This window comes from Pocillopora damicornis, chromosome 3, assembly GCF_964200805.1.
Source record: "Pocillopora damicornis chromosome 3, jaPocDami1.2, whole genome shotgun sequence".
NCBI classification, from domain to species: domain Eukaryota; kingdom Metazoa; phylum Cnidaria; class Anthozoa; order Scleractinia; family Pocilloporidae; genus Pocillopora; species Pocillopora damicornis.
This window is the reverse complement of record NC_142672.1, coordinates 8,906,664-8,918,379: the sequence shown is the minus strand read 5'-3', so window position 1 is coordinate 8,918,379 and position 11,716 is coordinate 8,906,664. Positions and strand designations below refer to the sequence as shown.

Sequence of the window (11,716 nt, the reverse complement as noted above, 5' to 3'; positions counted from 1 at the left end):
GGACAAAGCCTTTTTTTTTTTTGGGAGGGGGGGGGGGGCGGAAAAGGGGGGAAGGGGGTGTGGTTGACCTGCAATGGACCAACCACAGAAACTGGAGTAAGCTGTTAGGCTGAATGGGCCATTAAGCATCAGAACTAAGATGAACAAAATTAGCTGACAAACTTTAATGAGTTCACTCATACCAACTTGAAAATTATCATGAGTCTGCATACAAATATACAATTTTTTTTGTTCCTTAATGTTCTCAGTGGAATAATTTTTTTTAAAAATTTCAACAGCCTACCTAAATAATTACACTCTGTAAGCTTCAACATGCTCTATATGGTTATGTACACAAGTCACAGTAAATTACTGTGAAATGATTGATAATGTGGTATGTCTAAGCAATTCACACCCTACTCTGCCCCTCTTTCAACACAGGAAGTTTAAAAGTTGTAGAAATTTGATGCAAAATGCAAATACCTGCTATAATACAAACACTTCTGAAAAACCTTGAAAATAATAAAAAAATCCTGTCCAGTCATGATACTTACACTAAAATGTTGTTTATGTTAAAAGAAGTTTTACAATGCAGTCACTGACTCCAGCTCAACCAGAACTCCAAATAATATACTTAAAATATTCACTTAATTAAGTCTTCAATTCTCTTCAACAAAAATTTTATAAACAGGAAGAAAAAACAAAACTAGTTGTTTTTTAGTCAAATGACACCATAAAAAAAACTTACCTCCTAAAACTTTTTTCATTTAGTAATTCATCCATTAACTACCAAGATCTAATAACCATTTGGTAAATTAACTGTGTTTTATCAAGGTGAGTTTGATTATCCTCCTCATCTCTTTCCTGGATAACTATGATGTTATATTAATCCCCTCTAGAAGTTATAGCATCAAAAAATGTTCCTGGAGTCAAACTTTTTCAGGTAAGTAGCAGCTTATTTTGACCCCTGCCTATTTATAGCTACTTTTACTACTATGTTTGTCACTTTAAAACAGATCTGTCATGCAAATTACTTTACTTAAAAGAAGGAAAAAAAAATCCTTCTTTAAAATTTAAAAAATACTCTTAGACTATACAATATATGGTTTAGTTCTAATAATAAAATGTAAAAAAAGACTTAAGTTGCAGGTACACACTTGCCAACTATTGGTGTAACTTAACATTTGTTACTTTTGAAGGTTTCTATCAACATACACACAAATTAAAAAGGGTAAGAATATTAATTAAAGGGTAAAAACACACAGCAGGAGACTTGATCATTAAACATCTGGGAGGTTCCACTAACTGAGATCAAAATGCAAAATGGATAGAACTCTATACTCCAAGAATCCTGAGTTAAAAGTACTATTTGTAGAGATTGCATTGCTAATATCATTTTGGTGAACATCCTTCTCTATCCCAAGATTTTTCTGTGACCAATGTCTCATTTAAATAAATTAGCTGATGGTTAACACTTCCATTCCCAGGAGCAAAATATTAATTGTTCACACTGTTTGCAGTACACTTCTTATAATTTTAGATCCGAGTCTTTCTGTGTTAAATAAAGCAATGTTGCCTGATTGGTGTTGAATTCAATTTTGATGGCTCCTTGGGGTGATAGAGTTAACACCAAGAGGAGAGTGCCATAATATTGGGCTCAAATTGTGAAAACCCCCTAATAAAGTATTCTAAAGATGAAACAGAGCATGAATAAAGTTTAACGTGGACCTAATTTGTTTCATTCTATCATTATGACAGAGTCTAAGGCAGGTTTTTTTGTGCTGCTTGGTGGGGTAAGTGGTTTAAATGATTCGATGTTTGGAGATCTTGACCTGTTTTCTGCTGTTTCTTTACCAAGAGTGCCTTGAAGAGCTAAAGCTTTATCCTGAAAAGGAATTATGACATTTTACAATTAAATACAATAACAGTACTAATTTCCTGAGGTACCTCCTTGATTATTAACCCTTTAACTCCCATGAGTGACCAAGACAGAATTTCTCCTTACAATATCAATACAGCATCAACCAGAGAAGTGATGAGAATAAAGAAAAACATCAATTTGGGGATAATTAGTTGATTCAATACTAAATTGAATCAACTAATTAATCAATACTCTGAACTAACATGAAAATTGTATGATTGACAGTAAGAAGAATGACAAATTTAATCTGGGAGTTAATGGGTTAAAGATGAAAACTTCTTGAATTCACATTTTGATTATATTTGCTTTTAACACTAGAAACCTTTGGCCAGGCCCCTTCTAAGCAAAAATTTACAAATAGTTTATTTTTAATATTTAAAGGAGGAAGCCACTGAGAGGTGTACAAAAGTGAGCAACAGTGGTTTGATGAAATGGAAACTTGATTTTAGATCACGATCAAGTTTGACTTCTGTACATGGGTAGGTCTATTAATACCACTGCTGGTCACGATATGGAGAATACGATGACCTGAAGTACTATTATAGACCACTAAGATCCTTATATTTCCCTTGAACTCTATACACTTCAACATCTGTATGCATATTCTCCACACTGCTCTCTGTACATTTTCCAAGGAGCCAACTAGGAGAATTTGGTTAACAATCAAGGGGTTCTTTAGTTGGTGATCATTTCCTGTATTCTCATGACCTTCAACTTTGATTCAGGGGCAATGGGTAGGGAGAAATTAGATGCTAGTCACTCTTAGGGGTGAAAGGATTAAGCCAGAAGTACAGGTATGAACAAGTGCCATCATAATGTAAAGATCCTTTTAAGTTTTCACTTACAAGTGATGCTATGTCTACTGCATGAGTTTGGATGTTGTGAGCATCTTCACGTTGAACTTGTTCAAAACTTCTGATGGTTGCTGCTCCTTTTTCCATTATGATGTGGGCAAAAGATGTCATCCACTGAATACATGGGTGAAGTTCCTCCCGTGAATGTCCTGGAATTCAATGTAAGATAACTTAAATAACTAGTAGAGCACAATAATTATTGACCTTTCTCATGAGCTCTGGCAACTGTCACAAAGTTATATTGTTGCTTGCAAGGAGTTTGAGTCGCTAAAAGTTCATCAGGGTTTTCTTTTAAAAATGTAGCAGAGGGAAAATGGATCAAAGTCACCATAGAATTCTGTGAAAAATTTTAACCCTTTAACTCCCAAGATCTCATTAGTAATTCTCCTTACTATCTCATATACAGTTCTTGTGATGTTAGTTTGGAGGATTTAGTATTGGATCATCTTATAATCCCCTAACTGATATTTTTCTTTATTCTCATAACTTGTCTGCTTGATATTGTTTTGATATTGTAAGGAGAAATTCTTTCTTGGTCACTTATGGGAGTTAGAGGGTTAAAAAAGCTAAGGTGCTGGAGAATTCCCTGATCTCCAATGGCTGATCAACACCCTGTCCATACAAGACCGCCTCTTGAAGAACTGAGCAAAGTTGTAGTTACTGTATATCACAAACATGTTGCAATGCAATTTTGCCAATACCTCTCTATGTGCAGGAATCATTGTCTTGCAACAGTTACATCATCCATTACCTGAACACAGGATGTTATTGCAAGGCTGATCTTTGTTCCTTACCTGTAACTTGTTCAACATTAACTGGAAGCATGTGGTAAAGAGCTGATGCAGCTAGAATACTGTAGGAGAACTGCAGAGAACCCACATCCAGGATGCACAGATCTAAAAGCTAGAAAAAGACATAAAATTAAGGCAGCAATCAACACTATTCTCAGATAGTACCACTGGATGTATTTTGAAACCTAAAGCTGAAATATTAGTAAATGGAATATTCTTAGCAGCAGAAGAATAAATCCCCTGTTAAGTGGTTGTAACATTATGTTATGAGCATACATTTTTCTCAATACAGGTATTTTTCCCTCCCCAACAGGGCTCTCAAAAATATCACACAACTTGCATAATATGAATTGATGTCAGTATCAAAATATCAGGTTAATTTTGGGTTAGGGGTTGGGTGGGTGTGCAGCTGCACTAATAAGACATAAATGCATCTATGCATACGTGCATAGATACTTAAAACAAAGAAAAAGTTAAAGACTAAGAGGCAACCAATCACACATTGAATAGACAATAAATATGCAAGGGAAGACCTACTTGTGCAACTTCAACAAATCTTGGTTGTGAGTAGTTAGGGATGCTGAAGTTTGATGTTTTACCGTTTTTACTTGTTACACAAGACAACTGTAAATAGATATTTAACCATGAATTGACAGTGATTGGTGTTAAATTCCAACACAACCCCTGTAGACAAGAAAGCAAAAAATAGATGAGTGAAAAGTGTGTTTACTAAGTACATGCAAGTGGAACATTCCATGGTATACCACAAGAGAGTCTTGGAATCAATGTCAGTATCTGACCAACTGCACACCTACCCCTTCCCTGATCCAACAACAGTCAAATTGTAACAGGTTAGGGTTAGCATTGGGTTAGGGGAAGGTAGATGTGCAGCTGCTCAGAAACTGAAATTGATCCAAGTGTTGCATGACTGTTTTACACATGAAGTGCAATAGAAAATAAAGCAACTAATACTTAATATCAGAATGCAGTTCAAACATTCAAAGTTCAAAAACAAAATGGTTTGAAAGCAGAAATGAGACTTCTCCCTAAATGCATGCTGGGAAGGTTTGGGTTGATACCATTGAGTGTAAAAAGCTTTCTCCCACTCTGATCGACTTTCACTTTACCATACCACATTGATAACGGTTACTTACTTGTTTACTTAACTTAACTGATTAGCTGTTATATCTCTTGTGAAATGGTATAAATAATACTGAAACCATGACAGCATCCCTAACATGAATTTTGTGGGATTAAAATCATTTAGTTACCTTTAACATGAGCAGTTCTTCATGTAGGATCTCATTTTCTGTACAGGCACCATCAGTGACATATGCAAATTCACTTATTTTGGGAGGGTAAATTTCCTGTAAATATTGAAAACAGTGTAAAGAAACACGTTACATACTTAACTCGCACCTCTTTCTTGGAAAGAAAAATCATAATAACAATTGTTTGAAACCAATTCTTACCTCCAACTTAGCAGCAATAAACAATGCTGTTGTTCCAACAAGTTGCAGTCTTTGCTTGGCAATATCATGTTTAACTGACAGGTATCTATCAACAAAGTCTACTGCCAAATAATATGTTTCCCTGTGCAGTCTATAAACTTCACAAACCTAGACACAAAGAAAGATAAAGAATGTTAGAATGTTCAGCACATTTGTGAAATACTTTGCACTCTCTTTAAGGAGCATGTTTGTGCGATGAGTAAAGAGGAGTAATCAGGGGTTGTTTGGAGTGCGCTCATTTGTTTTGTTTACAGTAAGTGGCTGTTTGAGCCTTTCCCTCCAACACACAACATGGCCAAATTCTTACACCTCCAGTCATGGATTAATTCAAACTTCTTGGTTGTGTGATTTTACCAGATATATATATTTTTTTACTTAAAGCAGACTCCCCCCCCTCCTCTACTCCTTTATACATGTCAGCTTTGCCTTAAACTTTCATTCAAAAACTAAGTTTTGTAGGGGGGGTCCTCTAATGTATGCTTGGATGCCTTCAAGGCTCTCACTTAACACTTATGTACAATCATTATAGTTATCAAAAGGAAAATAAAAAGAAAGTGTTAAAAGTATTTACCTCTGTTAGCCAATCCAGTAGAATTGCCCGCATCCTTGGCTGAATAAATGAATGTTTTCTAAAATATAGAGGGTCTCTTGAATACTTCCTCTCTTTCTCAAGCATTTTTGCCCACACTTCTTTGGGATCTGCCCAGTCAAGCTCAGGAAGAGGCATCACACTTTTGACAACTGGTATAAAGTAATTGCTGAAAGTAAAACTACTAGATTTCCCAAACTCAGGGAGAGCGTTGCTTGCTGTGTGTTCCTTTAATGCCTTTGATTGTCGTTGACTTCTTGTTTCAATCCTTGAGAATCCACTAATGCTTCCCTCAGTGCTGCAAAATGGTTGCACAGACATCTGGGTTGTCTAAAATGAAGAAATGATGGTAACAAGTTTACCAGTCATTTTTAGGTGAATAAATGAATGCATGTTATCTGTAATATCTTAAATATAGGGAGCTAATAATTGGCTGTAGATCATACTATAATTGATGACATCTTCAGACAAAATAGTATTTGAAACCTGCAAAATATTTTTTCTTAAAATAAAAGTAGAAATATATTTCCAAAGTTTTAATGTAGGTGTAAACCCTTAAAAATACTTTAGGGTGGCAGAAGGGGTATAAAATGTTAACTAGGTGTATTTTGGAACATTGAAATAAGGAGTAAAAAACATACATCTCTTTTAAAAGTGTAGAAACACCAAAACAACTAGTATTGCTCAAAAAAGTGCTGATTTAATCACTAATTCCTTCTTTATATTAACAATATTGCAATACCAAAATGATAGGCTGGGATACCCGAGAAACAAAACAAAAACTCTCTGACAATGGCATGCAGTTATGAACTATTTATGGCTCATTAAGCATGATGACTTGAAAATGAACTTGGGTCATCATCAAACAGAGACAAAGTTTCCAACATGTAGATTCCTATCTGAGATGAGAGAGGTACAGATTGAAAAAGGGAAGAATATCCTGGCCAATAACTTCTCTTTATACTCTAGTTCAAATATGTGCCCCTTAAGAGAAACTTGTGTGACTTTTAATTCTTTTCTAGATTACCCACAAACTGTCACACATTTTTTGCATGAAACACTGTTAGGTTTATACAGCTGTGTGGCAAAGTTTAAGCTGGATTTCTGTTACCCATATCATATTTAAGCAAATTATCTGGAAGAATGTTTAGTTTATTTATTATATAATAAGTATGCCAAATAAAACTGAATTATTTTCCCTTAAAGCCAAAGTAAACATTTTTTTTTCAACTTGGGTAAGTTGCTTTCTATAAAATGGTCGTTGTTCTGTGTATGTCAGGTGAGTAACGTAATTATAAAGAATCTAGGGGAACAGATGGTGGAAATCTGTCCCCAGACACTAAGAAAGAGCCACTTAAATAAAGATATTAAACACCAGCCTATGTAGATTTCGTTAAAATCCATCCTGGATTTCTTAACATTTAATCTTCAATATCAACTGGTTTCCTCTGTATGTTGAATATTTTATTATTTGACCTTTAATTTCAAGCGTAAGCCATTCCAAGGTTACTTGTACTGAAGCCAATTATTTATGTTCAGTTGGGCAATTAAACAAACATGGTCAAGAAAACTAAGTGACAGTGGTATTTACTTTTTAATCTGACATATTACACAGTAAAAATTAATCAAGGTTGAAAAATGGTATTTGTCTGTTGATTAAATTTTGGTGATCTCTTTATCTGACAATTCTGTAAAGATTAAAAATTTTATTTGTGGAAGTCAACTATGAAACACAATCTTGACTAATTGGTTTTTGCTTTCAGTTTTTTTTTTTTAACATCTACATACAAAGGAATCCAAAATTTCATTGTGTAGATAGCTTTGGGTATTTTTTTTCAACAAAATACAAAGGCTTTAAATAAACTAAATTGAAAGTCGTAATAGAAGAGAAAAGAATCCAGGGATAAGCATTTCAGTTAAGATTTACAGCTGGATTTTTTGTAATATTTACATATTCACCCTGTGCTCAAAGCTTAAAATAATAGAAAATAACAAGGTCAACCTGAGGTTATCCACCGAAGCAGAAATTGTGCAAAGTGGCAGAACACTCTATAACGAAAAAATGCTTTGCTCATTTGCAACATGCTGAAGTCTTGTGGATATCTAGCATGTTATGTATTCTTTAAATGGGAAACTGTTATATAACTGAAATGAATATCATAAAATTTATGGAATAACTGAATTTCATATTGCAAAACCAGATTAAGAACAAATAATATAAACACTGGTGGTCCTCTAGAACAAACAGAAAGCTGTTATTATTTTTGCAGTAACCGTGATACCTAAAGTAAACAACCCATCATGAAAAAATGAAATGGACTGATGAATTTTTCAAAAATATTACACCAGTTCGTATGTGGCAACCACAAAATTTCAAGAATTTGCCATTGAATGTTGGAATAAAAAAATCATTGCTCTTTTGGTTCGAGTAGAAATTCGACAACACTACGAGAGATATTACAACTTTTCATTTAACATCTAATAAATTTTGCAGTTAAACTCCTTTGCCCACGAGGAGAAATTAATATCACTTAAATTATATAATTATCAAAAAGAAACAAATAATCATACCCATGCAATTTTGGTCTTTCAATGACAAAGGAAATTACCTCCTTAGAAGAACGAATCAGTCAAAAAATCTATTGAACACGAAGTTAGATAAAACCAGTTTAATTAAGCGGTGACAAGATTTGGTGAACGATCATGCAAATATTTCCTGCATATTACACAAATGTCCATCTCTTAAGCTATTTTGTTGTAGAATAAAGTGAAGCATGTTAGGTCAGAGAGACACTTTCTCAGAACCACCAGTTCAGATAAATTGGTAACTGGTTACTCAGCAAGTCGTAATCACAAATATCTTTGATTTTGGCTCAATCCGTCAATACTACCACCAGTTTAAGAGCGAGGGGGTAAACTAACCACGCCAGTAGTAGTAATTAGAGAAACTCAAATCAAAATTCCGTCTCTCCCGGAATGTAGATCCCTTGAATCATTTTTGTTCCTTTTTCACGAAAGCACCGTGGTTCCCGATTAATTTGTATCTAGAGGAAATATTTCACTAGCAAATTAGAATGAATGAAATATCTACTCTATCAAGACTTAGCACTTCGTCTTGTTCGGATGAGCAGTTCTTGTTAGCACATTGGGGGAATGTAATTGTCGAAATTTTCCCGATCTTCGCATTCCGCCGAAAGATTAAATAAGCAGGCAAACGACATTTTCGTACTTAACCAATACGAAATGTAAGCTCAGAGAAAATGATTTCAAAGCAAACTTCTCGATCATACCGAACAATGACTGTCCAAAATGGCGGGAGGCTTTCGTCCATGGCGGGAAAGTAAAACATTGTCTTACCTTCCCTTGCAGTGCCGCTCTCGTCCGCTTGCTAGAAGCTCCTCTGGAGCAAGAATCCCTCTACAAGTGAACGAAAGCTTTGTCAAATCTGTATTATGCACAAAAGTAGCGAAAACACATTTCATACTTACCTTCCTCTTTCGTATGTTCGCTTCGTCGACAGATTCCAAACTCAAATGGCGGAGGTCTTTCGCGGCACAGTCACTAGAAATATAATTACAACCAGCCATGTGAGAACTGAAAAGTTATCGTGAGTTGTGAAAAAACACTTTCTGGAAAAGAAAAATCCCAGGATCTAAAAGATTAGTTGCCCAAGGGCAAAGCAATAAATAAGTTCGATTCGCCTGTTGATATGGCATACATAGGAGGGTTTACAATTAACTTGCAATCACAAAATAAACAATCACGGCTTTTTTACGATCCTAACCTTTCACTTGCCATTTACTAAATCAATCGAAAAGCAGACTGATCGATGCAGTGCTAGAAGAATACAAATTTTGTTTAAGCTTTTTACAGATGAGCTGTTTGATCAGTCAATCGAGACCTTCACGGGACCAGGTCTCCTGTCGGAATGAATGACTGATTTTTGCGCGAATACTTTGTGTGCACTTTCTCCACGTGCCCCTTTTTGAACAAATTACCCGCCATAATTTGAACCAATCAGGCCACGCATAACAAACCCCCGGGACTCTGTCACGCTTTGTGATTACTTCCAGTGAATTTTTACCAGCAGATGCTAGCGTTGTCAGCCTGCGATAGGCCTCGGCAACGAAAATAACTGAGGGGAACGGGTGAAAAAAGGGAAAAAATGAAAGGTGTTACAAGCTTTAATAGGTAGAACCGAAAGGGAAGGCATTTTGAACTTTCACAAGTCTTGGCTTGATTTTATTGACCTATCACGTGCGTTGATTTTCAACACATCCTTAAGTAACCCGAACATTAGGCTTAAAATGCGGAAATTCTAGGTTCTCCCATCTTGATCTTCTTTGGATCACAAGTGCCAAGGATTTGATAAGAACACCATGAGTTTTGGATGATGAAATTTTCATTTGAATATTCAAAACTTTAAGAGGGACCCCCGCATTTGAATGCTAATTACATTACACAAAAAGTAAACAAAAGATTTGACGTCTATAATACATGGAAGTTACTAATTAATCACACGGTTGACAGAGCTTAAGAGAACCTCCTATTTCAAGAAAACAAACCATGAAAGCTTCTATTCCAAAGCAACAGTTGAGAAATTCTGAACGCATAAAAAGATTCGTACTCAGAGGTAGGTACTGAAGTGTGATGTCGCTCGATGCGATAGACATGAAATCATGCTCGTTCCATATTCTCGGCTTAAGTCGGATTAAGTTTACTTACGATTTAATGGGGTATTAAATCAATTTTGGTTTTTATAAGTTTTCCGCATATTGCGGACTATCGCATGTTGCGCCATCGTAGGCTAATCTTTCCCAATTTAGATTCAATTTGTGTACCAATCCTCTTGTCCATCTGACACCGTCAATACTGCAACTGTTAAGATAAACTGTTTGAGGCAAAGGCAGAAACTACGATATTCACGCATCACGACAACTGCTCAAAGAACATTTGATTCAGCCAAAAGAGACAGTGGTTGAAAGTAAAGAGGGGCGATAGTGTAATATCTATCGAACCGCGCCTTACTTTATCTGTGTGCCGAACTGCAGACCAACGAGGGAATTTTTTTATCATCACAAATGCGCTTTACTCGTATCTCTTTACATTTTTTTTTACAAGGGAATCCCTAAGCCTCTAGTTAAGCAGTACCGTACAGAAAGGGTGTAACAACAGCTGCTCATGGCTGTTGACGTGGTGGTAATTGTATTTTTTATCATTTGTTCAATTTTTTCTCTTTTCACGTAGAAGGTGCTTCCATTTTCACTACGTTTATTGGGTTGGTCGGCGTCTTCTGTGGGTTCAATCTACCGTTCTTCCATTTCAAACTCTGATGAGATAGGCGACATGAAACCTCGGTAATTGTCACTAATCCTAGCAGAAAGCTAGCCGGCACGGACATAACTTTCAGGTTTAAACACTTTGATAAATACGCAAACAGGAGTCAAATATTGTTTTATACGGATGTTATTGTCTCAGGAGGTTCTGAAGGAAATTTTAAGCATGGATAATCTGGATTGTTTTGTTGTCTCAATGTTTGAGCCTGTCTTAAGGACAGGTTAGAGGCAGAGGGGAAGACATGTAAAAACTCACGTCCAAGATACATTTCCCGTTCAGGCGTTTTTTAAGGTAAGGCATGCTCGGCTTCGAGAAAGGACGCTTAAAACTGACCCGTTTTTCTTCTGCAAATTTACTCTTTCCCAAAGTGTAAAAAGTGTATTTAATACAATTCAATAAAACTTGATCATAAACCGAGAGCCATTTCCTTATTGATTTTTGGATTATTTTTTGTAACAGGTAGAAAAGAATAACAGTTTTGTTTGTTTCACGAAAAAGGGAACAATAAATAGTCACGCCCGTCTATTGTGTCCATGAGGTCTTTTAGGTTCCACCAAATTCATCCTGAGTATACCTTCACAGGTTCTCCAGCGTTTGTGGCTCCATTTATGATAGGCTAGTAATCAGGCGTTCGGATTCATGAAACAGTTCGACGAAAAAGGGATTCGCACGAGTATATTTAAGTATGCCTTCACAGGTTCTCCAGCGTATGTGGCTCCATTTATGATAGGCTA

At 35.7% G+C, this 11,716-nt stretch overlaps 1 protein-coding gene across 1 annotated transcript; it reads right to left on the bottom strand.

Moving 5' to 3' along the window:
* Positions 1–149: 149 nt before the first annotated feature.
* Positions 150–9,834, bottom strand: LOC113680591 (G1/S-specific cyclin-E1). The gene is made up of 10 exons (XM_089200406.1): positions 9,430–9,834; positions 9,134–9,206; positions 9,003–9,062; positions 5,628–5,975; positions 5,018–5,164; positions 4,817–4,912; positions 4,083–4,229; positions 3,549–3,657; positions 2,746–2,903; positions 150–1,864 (listed from the first exon to the last, which is right to left on the bottom strand). Exons 1-10 carry the CDS (start codon positions 9,441–9,443, stop codon positions 1,718–1,720), a joined length of 1,299 nt encoding a protein of 432 aa, XP_089056532.1. The 5' UTR covers positions 9,444–9,834; the 3' UTR covers positions 150–1,717.
* Positions 9,835–11,716: the final 1,882 nt, after the last annotated feature.